Genomic DNA, 18,641 nt, shown 5'->3' with positions numbered 1-18,641 from the left:
GTATATAAACGACTCAACTCGTTAGCTCGAAATTCCTAAACGCCATATTATGACGTTTTTCATTACTGATAATTATTGTTGGACAAGTTTAGATGTCGAATCATATGAAATGAATAGTTCGATTTTTCGTTCATTACTTAATTCCAAATAAAAGCAACTTTTTACGGCTGTACAACTATAAATTCAGCTTTGTGTAGTTTTACTACGAGATTTTAATAATGTATAGAAAAAAATTATATATCTATCTACTAATAGCATTCTATCTAGGTAGTAACATTATTATGCAACTTTTGCGTGGTGGCTGTGAGGGCACGGGCCGCCTGCCTCCCTGTGCAGTACGGCCGGCCCCACCCGCGGCCCTCGCTGTATCGACCTGCGCAAGCAACCCGGGCTGCCGCAGGCTTGGCGACCGACCCCGACCGGATTGAACCCCTATCCTCTTGCCGCCTCGCCCCGGACCCCTCGTATTGCGCGCTCGCCTGTTTTATACAATAAACTCATGGGTGCCGCATTCTGTTTTACTTTTTGAACACTGATAGATATATTCGTTTACTGTTCATTATATAGAATTAAGGTATCTACGTAGGAATCATCTAAGAGTTTAATTTATAATCATGTATTGTAGTTTGGTGTGAACATTCGTTTGATTGCTACATATTATATTATACCTGATCGACCGCTGTTTAATAGCTGACTCCCAAGTTAGTAATCATAATCAATATAATATATAATTTAGTAATGGTAACCTTATCTACATAAATATTAGGCAAAGAATAGCCCCATTAAATTCAATCTGCCATCAAAATAGATTTTTGTTTGATTGAAAATTAAATGAATTAAACCGGTAGCTCTAGCGAATGACCGCTTGGACTGCTTTGGATATAAATTTAGGAAAATTAATTGTCTAGAGAAATCAGTAGACGCTCGTACCTACCTACCCTTACAAGTTTTGCTCATTTGCAATCGTACAGTTGTTTCATAGTATTGAAACTATTATGGCAAAATAAAATGAACCTTATCTAGCTTAAATTAGAGTCGTTATTTCTGTACTACTATTATTATTATTATTATTTTATAATAGCTCAGCCATCAATTTACTGTATAATGTAGACGAATTTAAGCTTTATAGCAAACAGGATATGTTCCATTTTACTTTAATGTTACAGTATTAGGATTCATGAAAGCGACCCTACGATTTCAAGTAGGTAGGTACAAATCTACTGAGGGTACTAGGTACTTTAGCAGCACTGCCTAGCCAATGTGCGATCAGCCCAAAAATATACTCGTGTTGAAAAAGAAAATAACCTTGACGTTTTTCCATATTGTGAACGTTTTAAAATTATGTAACAAAACTTCAACAATATTATAATAATACTAGTTCTAAGCGATTTATAGTATGTAGGTACTACTACTAGAACGTGGGTACTTTGCATATCTACTCGCAAGTGTCACTAATAATGATAAATAGTGTGATTATAAGTATTGTAAGTAACCCTTTTGATCCTTGAATAAGGTACAGCTTAAATCCAGAAAGAAGCTCCTGAATAAAATAGGCCTCAATCTCGTGGAGTTAGCAAAAGTAAATACGAGTAATAAATACGAGTCTTCTAGAGTTGCACATTATAATTTTGCTCCTTAAGATCGTCTCTAAGGTTGAAATGACGAGAAGTCAATATTTTTTCAAGGTTAGGGTGAGGTTTACTTGGTTTTAAGATCAATAATCCTAGCCTAGTTTAAAGTAGATATTATCTAGTTATTGTGTACATTATTTGATGGTTATTTAACAATAATTATCTAACGCTTGTTGCTGTGTTGTCTTTAATAGTTTAATTTGAAGAGGAATAAGATAAGATAAATTATAATACGATATATCATTATTTATAGAGTTCATTTCTTAAATAATAATTGTAACAGTCATTTTGACTTGGGAGACCGGTTTGACTCAACGACTAACTTTCACGTATTGTGAAATGCAATATTCGAGTGCTTTACGATACTTTTTGTATTAAATACTTATTTTTATATCCATATTATATTAATTAGGTCATTTGACAGTGCAAAGTTGATACTAACACCGATTTTTTTTTGTGTCTCACACAAAGTGTCAGCCACAAAGTTAATTATGACTATGTTAATTAAAGTATAAAGTATTAATTTCTGGTTTATCCGATCTAAAAACGCGTTCTACCTATTATTAGTTTTACAAAACAAGTATGACCTGCTAATACATTGTGAAAGTTGGACGAGCCACCTACTCGTCACCTACCTAGGTAGTTGAAATTTTCGAGTTCATTGAACTCTACATAGAATTTATTACGAACTATATAATAAAGGTTTTTACCATTATAACCATTCATGATTGGGTAGTTTAAATAAACAATAACGTAACTTCTTGCTAAATAAGAATAGGATATCAAATTTGATATTTCAGATAAGATTTCGGTATATTTATGATTCATTATTTTTATATAAATTTCAATGATGGAAAACATTCTCATTTTCTTAATGTTGTCATATTAAGAATAATTAAGATTTTATTATATTTATCTTAGGTATACTTTTACTCAGTAGTCTTAGAACCTACTACCTACTTATGTTTTAGGTAGACAGACTGTATTAACGTCTAGTTTCTGCTATGTAAATCATAGCAGAAACTTATATTTCTTAGGATTAAATTGAATTGGCAGAGTATTTCCGCTGTTTTTCAACGTACAAATCTAAAAACATTTCTCAGTAAAATGTTTCGAGTAGGTATCTTGACTTGTTGAGATCGATCTAACGGTAGATCTCGTCCGTTTTACATCAACACGCGAATGAACGGTGCTGTCCGCAATGCACTTATGGGGTCCATACACGATGCAATTCACCGCTTGGCAGTCTGTGACAGGCGACGGATTAGTCGTGTTGCAAGTGAATGTCCAAAAATGCATACGAAATCGCATGCGATCTGGCACGTACATAAGACATACAAGAACAGTCTTGTAAGTCTTGCACGATTTTCTTGTTATACCATTTAGATAACTTCCAGTCCGTTAACAAACCGCAGATGTGTCAGGTAGTGCCACCAAAGCTAGCACAAATTAGACTGGAGCATTATATTTGTACGAGTTTTCTGCCATGTCCCGATGCCAACGAGGTTTAGCGATCGATCGCAGCGACAGATTGGGCGTGTAACAGAACGGCCGTGCGATCTGTGGAAAATCGATCGCTATAACGGATTGCCTATGAAAAAAAAAAATTAAATTGGAAAAAAAGTAAAAAAAAATATTGCCCTTAAAAAGATTCTTGGCGTTTATATTTTTATGGTCTGGCTTCATTTGACAAATCTTTGTATGTAATTAAATTACCTATTTATTCCGAGTGCTATGGACTAAGACCCAAAGATAGGGTCATTTCGCCTGTTTGCGTCCACTTAGTGGAGTAGTTAGGTTTGAACGTGAAAAAAAAATGTCCGTGCGGTAGTTTTTAATCAAATATGGTTGTAATGTAGTCCCTATATAGTCTTGTCAAGTTTAATGCACAGTGTTGGACAACGCATCTGATGTTTTATTCTAGACAGGTACAAATAGCTGAAACAGGCGATTTTCCCATTTTGCGTCCACAAAATCCAGATTGCGTCCGCCTGTGGACCAATTGGCGTCCACCTGTTTAGAAATAATTAGGAAGGGAAATAGGAAATAAAAAGGGAAGCTTGTGATTTTAATCAAAACATTTATTTAATACCTAATTGCTGATATAATAAAAGTTAACATAAATTGCACTTCAGGATATTTTTTTTTCTCCTACTATCCTACTCCATTAATAGATTCACTATTATTTCGAATATCATGTCGATGGCTTTATACGATTGTATTTTACCATTTCGGTACAAAGCCTTTAAAATTGGCCAAGTGCGAATCGGACTCGCGCGTTCCGTGTTTTATTTTATTTTTTAATATTTTTTGTTATAGCGGCAATAGAAATACATCATCCATGAAAATTTCAACTGTCTTACTATCACGATTAATGAGCTACAGCCTGGTGACAGACGAACAGCGAAGTCTTAGTACTGGGTTCCTGTTTTTACCCTTTGGGTAAGGAACCCTAAAAATGGAACAAAATTCAAATATTGGCAAATACATAAAATAATTTTCGTATAATAATTGTATATTTTTAGGTTAGGTAGGTTATAAAGAGTATATTTAAATAAAATTATATAAATTTTACTCTATTATTTTCGTGTGATAAAAAGATGGACGCAAAATGTTATAGGGTTTCTTATGTAGGAAAACTGTGCGTCCAAGTCTGATTTTTGACATTCATTATCTTTTTTTATATTTCTAATAATATGGACGCAAATCGGCCATCATATTATGCATGTTAATGTTGTTAAAATTGATAGGAAGTTTATATTGTTTTTCCCATGTTATCGTATTTAATTAAACATCTTACTGAGAAATAGTTAGAGTAATCTGCGTCCACAGCGGACGCAAAGTGGTTTTTTTTATAAATTTTATGTACCAGTTCGCGTCCACCTTATATAAAACTGTCAGTAGAAAAATATAAGCACAAACATCGTTATTCCTATAGTGTGGTTCACAATTAAGGTCTAGGGATAACAAAGTATTCTAAATTTCACATAAACACCTTAAATATTTACCGTGAAAAATACAGCTGCTCACTATTTTTTTTACAAAACATTCGCGCGTCAGCACTTGTTGGTTGCACACGCAAGATTAGTTTATTTTTCATTAAATTTGGGTTGCACGCACAGATCTTTTGTTTGTGTGTGAGTACCTGTCATAGGTCCGAACATCAATAGAAGCGCTCTTGTTTAGATTGGTGTGTCGGTATTGTTATTTTTCACTGTTGTAAAACAGTGTACCGTCGTTTGTACGCGAACTGGGCGTCGGACGCGAAAAGGCGAAAAGACCCTGTTTCACATACAAAAAGGTAACAAATAACCGATATAACGACGATCGTTTAATGACTATTCAATTTACCATTGTAGTATAGTCAGTCATCTTAACAGGTACTGTCATCATCATCATCACTTCAACCGACGTCAAGTGCTTTTGTTTTGTTCTGTAGGGATGGCCAAAATTCTCTGTTTTAGGCCGCTTGTTTTCAGCAGCTTCCAGCGACTAGGTACCTTACGTATGTCAGCTAGTCGTTTGCTAATAAATGTAAGTATACCTAGCTTAAATTTATTAGCAAACGACAAAAGTTTTTTATCACCTAGGTAGATAACTAGTACGCTACGTACTTTTCATAATGATACTTTTGACAAGTTAAGATTACTTCAATCCTTAGGCAAGTGATGAGGATATTGTATAAACATAACCAGTTGAACGTAGGTAGGAACAAATATTGAAGCTTATAAAAAGAGCTAAAAAATACAAAATACTTATATTGAAGCTAATAAAAAAGGCTAAAATCTTCAAAATAGCTACCTACCTATCTACCTACCTAACAGGAAAATATAGGCATTAAACTACCAGTTTGCATGTAGGTACCAATAACAAAGTAGTTGTTCAGAAAGTAGACTGACGTCATCGAGCCGGTATCTGCCCTTTCCCTCCACCCTCACACCCTCGCATCCTGGTGTTCGGTTCGCTTCGCGCTATCATCGTCGCACGGCGCACCACTACCAATGCCTTTATACACAGACGCAGCATGTCGGTTTCACACGGAAACGGGCACAGCGGGCGCGGCCATGTTGTAAGAGTAAACTTGGCAACGTCGCACTAGACATCGACCGATTTAATCACTCTGCCCGCTGTTAAGTTTCTCGTTATCTATCCATGTATGTACCTATAATGTTTTATATTTTCTATTAAAACATTTGTTGAATTTGAAACTTCACTCTTATCATATAAATCTGAGTAATGAGCTCTTAACGTATAGCTTTAAAAAGTACGATATCTCAAAAATACGTTGGTAGGGAAACCCAACTTATTATTATCATAAACTATCAATGATCCTAAAATAACGAAACATCACATCATCCAGTTCATACCTATAAAAGAAATATGATCCTAAGAAAAACGACTCATCTATTCTAAAATTTAAAAAAAAAGAAGACAAGACCTAACTAAGGTATCAAATACCAGTCAACGGAAACAAGGATTTCATTAATGTAATTTTTTTCAGTCCGTATGAATACGAAAAACCTTTCATTTTAGGTATTTTAAAAGTATTAGGCACAGATCAACATAGAATTTAAATAGTTACTACTGTGAATAAAAACAATAAAATCCCTATTTCCGTTGACAGACAAAGTTACATTGAAGTCACCCAACTTGATTCTACTATTGTTTAATTTAATAACTAACAAGCAATTTTAATAATTTGCTGCTGATTCACGGTCTACATTTGTATTGCCAGTTGCCACTAAGGAAAAAAAACTTCATTTAGATACACGACGTGCACGATGTATGACGGGTTATAGAGAAGAAATAATATCATGAAATATGTAGTAAAGCAAGTCTGTCGAAACGGCAACCTCGCATGTTGTTTGATACCGCGCCAAGAGCGGCAACGTCGCATATTTTGTTTCGCCGCGTCATGACGACGCGAGTTACCCGCTGTGGCGCGATTTAGCTGAGCAAGAGCGCCCGGTTAGACGTGTTCATTGTACAATGTACCTATATTACCATTTTATTTCTTTATTGCAGTATAATTTTAAAGATATAATACATTACCTACTTCGCGAAAAAAAATCTAACTAGACTTTTCGCTATACTTAAAAAAGTCTCATTACTAGAATATTATTATCATTAGGAAAATGTTACTTAGGTAACTAGGTAGTTCACTGTTACTACAATGTAAATTAGTTCGTAGACATTTTAAATAGCTTTTAAGTAGGTATATATCAAGCATTGTTTTCAAGTGTATTAGTTTCCTTTTAAGGCTATTCTTGTGGATCTGCTAAGTTACGTTCTGGATTTTAGGAAAAAATTTATGTAAAAGAAACATTTTTTCAAAATTTTCTTGAAATTCTGCAATAATGATTGGTGAACTGCCACCTATTAAAAGTAAAGCTAATAGGGTCTTTTCGCCTTTTCGCGTCCGACGCCCAATTCGCGTCCAAATGACGGTACACTGTTTTACAACAGTGAAAAATAACAATACCGACACACTAATCTAAACAAGAGCGCTTCTATTGATGTTCGGACCTATGACAGGTACTCACACACAAACAAAAGATCTGTGCGTGCAACCCAAATTTAATGAAAAATAAACTAATCTTGCGTGTGCAACCAACAAGTGCTGACGCGCAAATGTGTTGTAAAAAAAATAGTGAGCAGCTGTACTTTTCACGGTAAATATTTAAGGTGTTTATGTGAAATTTAGAATACTTTGTTATCCCTTGACCTTAATTGTGAACCACACTATAGGAATAACGATGTTTGTGCTTATATTTTTCTACTGACAGCTTTATATAAGGTGGACGCGAACTGGCACATAAAATTTATAAAAAAATCACTTTGCGTCCGCTGGACGCAGATTACTCTAACTATTTCTCAGTCAGATGTTTAATTAAATACGATAACATGGGAAAAACAATATAAACTTCCTATCAATTTTAACAATATTAACATGCATAATATGATGGCCGATTTGCGTCCATATTATTAGAAATATAAAAAAAGATAATGAATGTCAAAAATCAGACTTGGACGCACAGTTTTCCTACATTAGAAACCCTATAACATTTTGCGTCCATCTTTTTATCACACGAAAGTAATAGAGTAAAATTTATATAATTTTATTTAAATATACTCTTTATAACCTACCTAACCTAAAAATATACAATTATTATACGAAAATTATTTTATGTATTTGCCAATATTTGAATTTTGTTCCATTTTTAGGGTTCCTTACCAAAAGGGTAAAAACAGGAACCTAGTACAAAGACTTCGCTGTTCGTCTGTCACCAGGCTGTAGCTCATTAATCGTGATAGTAAGACAGTTGAAATTTTCATGGATGATGTATTTCTATTGCCGCTATAACAATAAATATTAAAAAAATAGAATAAAACACGGAACGCGCGAGTCCGATTCGCACTTGGCCAATTTTAAAGGCTTTGTACCGAAATGGTAAAATAGAATCCTATAAAGCCATCGACATGATATTCGAAATAATAGTGAATCTATTAATGGAGTTAGTTAGAGGAGAAAAAAAATATCCTGAAGTGCAATTTATGTTCACTTTCATCATATCAGCAATTATTAAATGGAAAGAAAGAAAGAAAGAAAAAACATTTATTCATGTTAAGTGTTACAAACAGTACATCTTATAATAATAAAGTAACAACATAGTATACAACATACAATGTCTGTGTGTAACACCAGACAGAAAGGGTGTACAGCTCAGCATTTGCCATGCATTGTACCTAAGTACACGCATGCCGCTGATTTTCAGCTGAGACCCGAGTGACGATACGGCAAACTAAATATATAAATAAAAATAATTAATTAAATAAATAAAGTGAAGTACAGGTTATTCCCATTAAAGTTGGTAATAAAAGTGATAAAAGCAGCAAAATTATAATTATACTAAAAAATAATCAAAAAAAAAAAACAGAAATACTGTTAATACATAATGCAATTATATAATTAGTGTGTAAATGTTTTGATTGAAATCACAAGCTTCCCTTTTTATTTCCTATTTCCCTTCCTAATTATTTCTAAACAGGTGGACGCCAATTGGTCCACAGGCGGACGCAATCTGGATTTTGTGGACGCAAAATGGGAAAATCGCCTGTTTCAGCTATTTGTACCTGTGTAGAATAAAACATCAGATGCGTTGTCCAAAACTGTGCATTAAACTTGACAAGACTATATAGGGACTACATTACAACCATATTTGATTAAAAACTACCGCACGGACATTTTTTTTTTCACGTTCAAACCTAACAACTCCACTAAGTGGACGCAAACAGGCGAAATGACCCTACATGGCTATCATTTGATTAAAAAATAAAGTTCTACTTGATTTCTACTACTACTACTACTACTGCTACAACTCCTATATTTTTTGGCGGCGAACATAAAGCTAGATTTGTATCGTGTCGGTAGAATGTGAGTTGTTTAGTTGGGATATTTTACAGCCTGATTTAGTCACAATTAAACAAGATTTCGGAAGAAAATTGTACACACATATTTTTACATTATTATTGTCTTCTTAGTTAAACTTTAACAGAAAATATGAACATCGCGTCTTCACCCGAGTTCTATGCCTCCTTTTTAGATTTCAATCAGCTTTTGGAAGAGGTAAAAATTGCAACGTGCTATGTCAACAGCAATTAAATTGAAGTGCAGTACTCTGGCAAGTGCTCGAAGCGGGATTATTCTGATGCCACAGAAAGTGCCGGATTCCTCATTTCGGCAGCTTGTAACAATAGCTAAGAACACTTAGGGGCTCTAACTGTCAAGTTCTCATACCATTCGGAGTCTACTCTCCTATAATATTCCAGCTACTAGAGTCTAGCGCAACAGATGCAGTTGCAATGTTTAGCAAAATATTGTCAATTAATCAATCAGAAATCTTGACCAATTTACTTCATGGGTTTTCTGCTCATCTTATAATCTGTGCAGCACATTTCTCAAACCGTCTTCCGTATGCGTTCATACGGAGGAACTGAGTTTTCTATGCATGTTTATTAGTAATACTGCTTTATCAAATGCTTAACTCGGTTTTCGCCCTAGCCTTTTATATATTTATTCTGTAATTCATTGCTTTTTCTTTCCATTTATGTTTTGTTTAGCTTGGACATTTGATTAAGTAACCGCGATTTCGGCTGAGCTAAATTCGCCTGATCCACTAAGTCATCTCGGTCTTATTTTAGAGCGAACCAAGTAAAGACTTAAGTAATAAATAACCAAAGTCGCCTAAAGTCAAGGCTAAAAGTTAAAAAAAAAATACTGACCTCTTCGTATTATAATCCATATAAAATTGTGTCGCGGAAATCAAACCACGCCAGATTCTTTCTGAAGATTAAAATTTGAAGATTGCAACAAACTTATCTTTTTCAAAAACTATCAGAAAATATTAAATAACCAGCTTTTTCGTGTTGATGCCTGACTGTTGGTGGTAATTTGCCAATGTCAAAAATACGAGTATCTTATCTTTTTTGGAATGGTTATGGGGTTTTTTTTCAAAAACAGGCTTGGAAAGAGATTGTTACTTAAAGCAATTTTTTTTCCAAAATTAAAAAATAACTTTGAAACTAAACTTTTTTGAGAGAGGAACAATATCTTAGATAATTTTCTGGAATATTCCACGCTGATGATACTTCTTGATTCCAATCTCCTAACTAATCTCGCCTGTAATATTAATAAATAAAGCATTCAAAGCTGTTGGTATTTATGGTTAGTTAGGACTTGCCGTAACTGCTTCTTCGGAATTAAAAAAGACAAAAATTTCAATTGTATTTTTTGTACAATGTTGTTCAATTGTTTGTACAAAAACCGGTAAAAGGTTCTAAGAAAAAAAGATGGACTACAAATTTCATATGACTACACATTTTTTTAAATTGCTTATACCTCTTTCTGAATAATTGATCATTCTTATGTCTAAATCAATTCTTTGCAGACCAAAGTACCTACTCGCATTTAGTGGAATATCTCTTATTGTAAACGTAAATGTCAGAGTCGATATCTGTTGCAAAAACACGATGTATATATTATTCTGCTAGACCGCAACGTCATAGGACAATATGGTATTCTTATACCTATTTAAATATTCCAAGGGTATATTGCAATCGAAACTTGTTAAACTCAGCCGTGCTGCAGCTTTCACACCCATAGAAAATATTTTCAATTTATAGTTTCAATTCAATTATATATATCAGACATTATAGTAGTTCTATGCTCTTGCTATTCATATTTATTTCTACTATTATTTAGTTTTTCATACTTATTTCCCATACCTTATATCACTGTCCTTTGATACCTGCAATGAACTTACTAGATGACTTAAACCCCTTCATCTCTTCCAGCTATGGCCGAGTCCAGAATGTCAAGTTATTGGGTCGAATGGAGAGCGCGAGTGCGAGTTCTAACGCGAGTGCTAATAGCGGTGTTTGTGCCACTGTTGCATTTATGGACATCAAGTCTGCATCGAAAGCACATAACGTGGAGCACGTACTGGACGAAAGAACTCTTACCACTGAGTATTACGAGCCAGCCGCGATACCATCGACCGCGGGCGCGCCCTCTGCCGGCTCGTCTCCCGCCGGCTCCGGTTACTCAGGTTCTTCATCCTCCGTGAATTCCGCACCTGCTCCCGTCTCCACCTCGCGTTACCACCTCTCGTGAGTATAGCTTTTCCTTAGCTACTATAGCCATCTGTTAGTATCAATTTCACTGTTTCAAAACTGCGAGGCATTCGTTTCTTTTTATTCAAAAAGAGGTTCCTATTTTTGGTAAGGCTACTAATATTCCTCCATCCCCTCCAACTAAGTATGAACCATATGCTAGGAGTGAGTTCGGAAATAGTCTTATGACAGGTTTGAATCCTTAATTTAGTGCAAAGATACTTATAGGTAATTTCAAGGGATTGCAATCCCGTAAGTTCACTGCGTGGTTCGCTATATCCATGAGATTGTAAATTATAGCGAACCTGCGTTCTACGTAAACCCTTAAAATTAACCAGTCTTATAAGTGGTTGTTGTTCACTAACATCAATAAACTATTACGAGTTACAGCAAAAAATTAGGAGCGGATGAAAATATACGTCTAGCGCCAACTGAACATACCTATTCTTACCTACCTATTCTTTCTTTATGTACTTAATATCACTTGGGTACAAACAGGACTTCAAGAAGCATATCAACAAATTACTTAATCGCGTAATCAGAACTCTCAAAAATAAAGATTTTGAAAAAATATTAAAAAATAAAAAAGCAAAAAATGAGCAGAAATTGCAATTCGTCGATTCCTCTATAAGTTACATTACGGAACATTGTTACTTCGATTTCAGAAGCATTCTTTAAATCCATGATCTAAAAATGATAAGCAATTCAATAGAATGAAGACAATTATATTTTGTTTGGAATTCTCTGAAATTCTTCTCGTAGGCTTTATGGAGTATCGTTAACTATCACTGTAGCAGATTATGCTATTTGTGTGACGGCGAAGATGCAATATATTTTTGGACTTATTCCTTCCGGTGTCTTACATTTACTTATGCTGTGACTTTTGTATAATTGCTCTGCGGTTAAACAACAAGTAAATATCAATCCAGTTCCAAGGATATCTAAATAAAAAAGAAGAATGTCATGCAAATGTTGTATATTACTAAGAATTTTTTTCAACGCAAGGTGTTTAATGGTGAGTACGTATTCTAACAAACCTGATTTAATTTATTCAAGACTGTCAACATCAACATTTAAAGCAAATCGCATACTCGCATCTCTCTCTATCTGTTATCCGCTTCATTGTAATCGTTCTAGGTTTTGTGCTAAGACGATTCAACCAACTATTTTCTACAATATCGATTTAATATTTAGGTATAATTATACCCACATAATAATTCAATATTAAAGAATCTTGTGACTACTTGCCGTCAATAAAGTAAAATCCTCCCGATTATTGCCTAAAATGGGTACACTGCTTAAGGAATTTGGCTTTTGTTGAGTACCTGTATATATATATATATATATATATATATATGAAAGAAAATTTCTAGACACTATAATATATTTCTATATATATATTTATTGTGTAGTAACTGTCAAAAGTCATGTGAGGACAATTCATATTAAGAGAAATGAATTACTACTTACGAAAGCTGCTACTACTACATAACAAAGAAAAAAGTAGAATTTACAAGGCTGTGACTAAAAATTAGGTTAATAGGATTTGAGGCCTTTTGAAGTATTTATGGGCAGCTTTTTAAAGACAATGTATTTTCCTAATTTTTTAAACTTGGAACAGACCAAGTTGTGCGTTTCTAAATGTTTTCTGTAGTTTGACGTACAGTTTTCTTCTGGGATCTGGCATTATTTTATTACATATTTTTTCCTAATATCGCTACGAATAACGTTTGGTAAATTTAACAACTCACATTTTAAAAGTTCTCCAAAAACTAGTTAACCAGAACTGATATTTGACAATTGTGTAAAAGGAAAAGGCGCTAGGGCGTATTGTTAAATTACAATAGGTATTCTTTATTTGCAACAATGGTAACCTTTAATTTATGTACGTGTTATAATAGAGAGGACTGTCTTTTTTGTATTAATTAATGGACGAAATTTTTTTAATAATTTGCTTTTCGAGGAGGTAATATCATAATATGCCCTTGTCTTTTTTATTAATTTTAAGGCTGGTCACACTTTAAATTATATTTTTGTCACATGGAAAGCAGATAATTATGTGTAAAATCACAACCCAATCGTGATCCTGCGTAATTCGCTCCAATCTTTTCGCTCGCGAGATTGAAAAAATTACCGGATTGCAATCTTCTTTGTATAATTTAGACGATGTAAGTAGTAGTATTTATAAAACGATATAGGTCCATACCAGATCACTCTACATAATAATTAAACTCCTAAATAATGTTGTGTTCCGATAAAACGTTGCTCAGTTGGATTAGTCTTCGTTTATTATTCCCTTTCACTAAAGTACAAAGTTCACATTAAATTTGTTCCATTCCAATGGTACCAGCAGATGGCTTGTGATATTTTCTGCTGCGACAATCCTTTTGACGGTATTTGTTGCTTGGTGTACTTGTGGCATTATATGTCAAAACTGATTAATCAAAAGTTGTAAAATAATTACAAAAATATAAAATGCTTCAATGCTTGCAAATTTTTGGTGATTTATGCTCATAGATTAATAAATATAGATTAAGCATGTCCGTCATTTAGTCATCGCACCAAAAATGGATGCCGCCGCCGCCATGACAGCGACCAATCTCATGGATTGCAGTGTTAAATCTGGATTGCAGTGGGGAATATTCCCAATACAGTGATAGTGAAATGGTGTTAGTGCGTTTACGGATGCGTGATATGCAGTGTGCAGTGTTTTTGGATACATACGACGATTATTTTCAAGATCGCTACACGTCGGATCACTGGCTGGCGGCGGATCCAACCTCGTTTTATGTATGCACCTTGTTATTAACGCTATTGTTATTGATCTGTGTTTCTACTTGTTTAACACATTTTATAACATGTTCAACTAAATGCTTTATTTGGTTGTCTTAACTTACATACTGTTTTGATACTTTTATTTTTACGTCTGCTACCACGTATTTGATTGACTAAATTCGGGAATCTTATTTAATCCATTTCTATCAGCTTAGCTTGAACTAGAGCTATCTTCCATGGAAAAAAAACGATTAGCAGACTGTGGAAACATACTACTAGCTGACCTTACTAGAGAACTTGATACTAATAAACAAAAACTTTCATCGTCACACGTCATGTAGTTCTAGAAATGTATACGATACGATTACGAATGGATTCTTTATTTGAAAAATGTTGTGAACATCTTCGTATCGTAATGTCTTTTTGGAGAAACAGCGGATATACAACCGGTTAGGAATTTCAGGGAAAGAGCTGTTATTTCTGGTAGAAGCTTGGTTCCCGATCATAACAATACCACTTTCGTTACAAGGTAATCTACCATTACTATTCAAATTTAAATAAAAATCCTCTAAGAATCCTGGTGAAACACCCAAGATTATATAGTGCTTCGGAGCTTTCTTACAAATGATATCAATATGAGGGATGAAGCATAGTTTTTGATTAACAATCATTCCTAGATCTCTAATTGGATAAAGAGTTGTAACATTATTTCCGTTTATGTTATAAACAGATATAACAGGTTTTACTTCCTATGACATGAAACAATACATAACGTTATTTTCATATTGGAAATTCTTGACCTACCAATGCATACATTTAAAAAATGTGTAAAAACGCATCTAGTACAGCGAGGTTACTATACATTTGATGAATTCCTCAATGACAAGGTAGAATGGAAGCAGCCAGCCTCGCTCTCATCTTCCGCAAGATAGCAAAATGATTGTAAATGTTGATGTTGGAAAAGAGCAACTACTGAGTTTCTTGCCGGCTCTTCTCGGTAGAATCTGCTTTCCGAACCGGTGGTAGAGTCACACAAACATGCATACTTGACGTTTCAAAAGTGCTTATAAAGTAGGCCTACTTGAATAAATGAATTTGAATTTATCTTTTATGATTCAGTACCATATTGTTCGAAATACACCATTTAGTTAGCCTATCTAGGTCCTCATACATCAACCTAAAGTCAGCAGAATGTGAAATTACCCTAAATTCTACAGAATTATAGAAGCATTTTACGATGTCGTTGATAAAGAAGTTAAAAAGCACTGGCCCCAAAATAGAGCTTTGCGGTGCACCAAAAAGTGCTAATTAATTAATAGGACTTAATAAAATAAATATGAGGCTAGCCAATTCAGGACGTTACCTACAATACCATAAAGTTTTACTTTGCAAATGAGAAGGTTATGAACGACTAGGCCGAATGCTTTAGTAAAATCTGGATAGATCGCGTCTAGTTGTAGGTTTCTGTCACCAATTGATTCCAAAAAATCCACATCTCTATCTATAATAGGCCATGTTTTTGGATGTTAAAATTACTTTGATTTGCCAGTTTAAGTAAGGACACTCTAAAGACTCTGATATCTTTGACAATACTGATAACTTGGCAATAGGCCAGAACTTTGTATATAAAAAATATGTATATATTTTCCAGGGAGATGGGAAAACATCCTCCTGTATGGATCTATTAAAATTTCGAGTTATTGGTACCACTAAACTACTGGCACAATTCTTAAGATACTTAAATTTTTTTCTATTACTATTTTCTACCCCACTATTAAGTCCCCAAGTATCAAAGTACTATCTAGTTCTAGAATCGCAATAGATGACTGGTTCGTGAATCTCTCTAAGGACAACCTTTTGAAATGATTTCCATACGTCCAGCGAAGCCCTGCGATTCGCTTGATGTCTTCTGTCCAGCTAGTGGGAGGTCTACCGATAGTGCGCATTCGAGACACCGCTCAATTGACTTGGGTTCCTAAAGTTCATCGGTCCTCTGTGCCCCGGCTACTTTAGCTTCGTAATGCCTTTAGTTATCTCTGGTTCTTCTGCGGATGTGCTCTTTTCAATTTCAGTAGGGACGCTTCGTGCATAACAGCTTTCCCCATTACCCCGATGAGTTGCTATGAGCCTTCTTTAGGCCGCCGCTCATTGTCACTTTTCGTCGCCAATTACTGACGCCAAGTGGAGTGCAATGAAGATATATGGAAGTGCGCTCACTGTAGATATGGGACTATACTACAAATAGTCCTAGCAACCGATGACTCTAGGGAACGTGGGTTTCTCGGCCACAGATAAGTGCAAGTTCTGTGAAAAACATAAAGAATGAGTTCTTTTTGACGCCCAGTTTAAACAGTGGGTGATTTGTGGGCTCAGTATCAATCAATCAATCAATCAATTTTTTATTTTGCTAAATATGCTTATTTGGCTTGCATGCAGTAGGTGACAGAGTGTGAAGAATCTGGTAAAGAGTCTTCAGGTACAGGGATTTTGAACGAAAAGATGTAACCAAACTTCGATTGTGTCCTTGTTGAATATAATGTTATATTTTCGTTCTTTTGTTTATTCTTCGGTCCACGTGTTAAGAAAATTTAGAACGTCATTATATTGTTTTACCTACATTGTATTAAAGTCTTCTAGAGTCCGCTTTCTCCAGCTTTCCCATAGTCTGCAAATGCTAAGCATAGTAGTCGGTAATACTTCTCGGTCTTCTATATAACCTGCCCCAGCGTATGAATGCAGTCAGTGCAACTAAAACCTTCACGGTATTAACCAACGTGCAAGACGATTTATAATTACTCTCCACTTGGCACGACTGTGCAGTGGTATTGTCACCTTTCGTGAAGAGTAGAACCACCAAGCTTCTGTGCTATATGCGTGGCGTTGTGCCTCAGTGAATGACCGTATTTAACAATCGCTTAAGGGCTTTATTCTCCAATAGTTTTCAACAGAGCTGTGATTCCGTCATCACCGTTTTCTCAGGTTTAGAGAAATTACGACTACTATGATCTTCCGTCGTGTCAACTGGCTTGGTCCAATAGATCTCTTGCGATCACGTTTGAGCCTATCTTGCGCTCAATTGGTATGTTTAATTTTTTCAGTGTTAAAATGTTGCAGGGCGCACGTCTGCGATTTTGATATCTTTTTATTGATACGCGAGTAGTAAGACGCATCTGAAGAGACGATAAGGAATCCAGAGACATGATAAAGTTAAACTTATTTCTCGTGTAACTGTTGGGTCTAATCCAGGTACATTTCCTGTACGGTGGCTTCTTGAATGAAGAGTTCATCATGAAGAAGCCCTGCTTCCCCATTTGCATGCTGCCGCATTTAGATTTCGCCTCAGTCGTTGTGTTAAACATGTATAACCTACAGCGAAACGCTACGGTGCTCGAAAACATTTCGACTTACCAATGTTGCTAGGGTATGATTTGTGGACTGTAAATCCGATACAACTCTGGGACCGTTGATCGCCCACCTGTTGTAAAGCTAATTGCTGGATTGTAAGATCGTATCCTCACGCTATCTACGAACTTCAGGCAAACCTCAAATAAATCTTTATTTCGGACATTTGTCTATATCTTTTTAGTAATACAGTAGTTAAACCTATGTTAGTACTTAACAACTACACGTGTAAAATGATTTTATGTTACAGAAATGACTAGACCAGCTTAAAATGTATCTGTGTTTATCAATTTTTGATGTACTTTTAATGCTTCTGCTCATTTACAAAGCAACTGTCGAATGGCGCTTTGTTTATGGCTGTTTATGGATCATATTTTATGTAACCATGTTTCGTCACCTGTCAGTGGGTATGTAAACGTGTTTTTCTCACCGGTGCGACTTTGAATTTATATATCATAAATTTACACTTATCCACGCGACTTTCTTGCTGCTCATTGCTTCACGAGTGATATCTTGAAGCGCTACTAATTTAATGCCGAGTTCTCGTTTTAGCTCTTCTTTATAATTTACTATGAAGTTAATAAAAGTTTGACTATGAAGACAGCCAGTACACTCACTCAGTTACGTGTTTCTGGGGGCTACTTTCCAAAAAAGCTGTTTATTTACTGTGTCAAAAGTAATTATTCATCCAGGCCACAACATCTTGAGCTACCTTACTAATATTAAACATGCAAATATATGCAAAAGTGTGTTTGTTTGTCCATCCTTTACGCACTAACTAAGAGACCAATCAACTTTATTTTTGGCACAGAGTTGGTTAAAAGGACGGTGTGTAACAAAGGACACATTTTATCCCAGGAAAAAAACTGTTTCCACGGGAATTAAAAAAAAACCGTAATTAGCGCGGTCAAAAAGCGCAACAGGTAGTATTATTATAAACTAAGGTTTATAATACTTTAAATCCAGCAATGCTAGCTAATAATAGTCATTTAAACAATCTCTCATGTTCCAAAATAATGAACATTCACCTTCGATTTACCTTTGATATTTCTTAACTTAGAATCTAGAAGGGATACCCTTTCCAATCGTGAACCTATAGCGACGTAAATATCATCCGAAATGCCAATTATAGTTTGGTTTCCTTTTGCTAGGGTTTGAATT

General features: G+C 34.9%; 1 protein-coding gene across 6 annotated transcripts in view; it reads left to right on the top strand.

The window, feature by feature from the left end:
- The window catches only part of LOC120631076 (protein split ends), a 97,682-nt gene that overhangs the window by 14,852 nt on the left and 64,189 nt on the right, over positions 1-18,641 (top strand). For 4 of the 6 annotated variants that reach the window (XM_039900496.1, XM_039900498.1, XM_039900497.1 and 1 more), the window contains exon 2: positions 10,986-11,300. The exons of 1 other annotated variant lie outside the window; for it this stretch is intronic. In XM_039900496.1, the coding sequence (XP_039756430.1) occupies positions 10,986-11,300 (315 nt within the window). Of the gene's footprint in view, positions 1-10,985; positions 11,301-18,641 lie in introns of those variants that run through there. One more of the 6 variants, XM_039900500.1, reaches the window with a different exon arrangement.

This window comes from Pararge aegeria, chromosome 17, assembly GCF_905163445.1.
Source record: "Pararge aegeria chromosome 17, ilParAegt1.1, whole genome shotgun sequence".
NCBI classification, from domain to species: domain Eukaryota; kingdom Metazoa; phylum Arthropoda; class Insecta; order Lepidoptera; family Nymphalidae; genus Pararge; species Pararge aegeria.
This window is presented reverse-complemented; position numbering and strand designations above follow the sequence as displayed.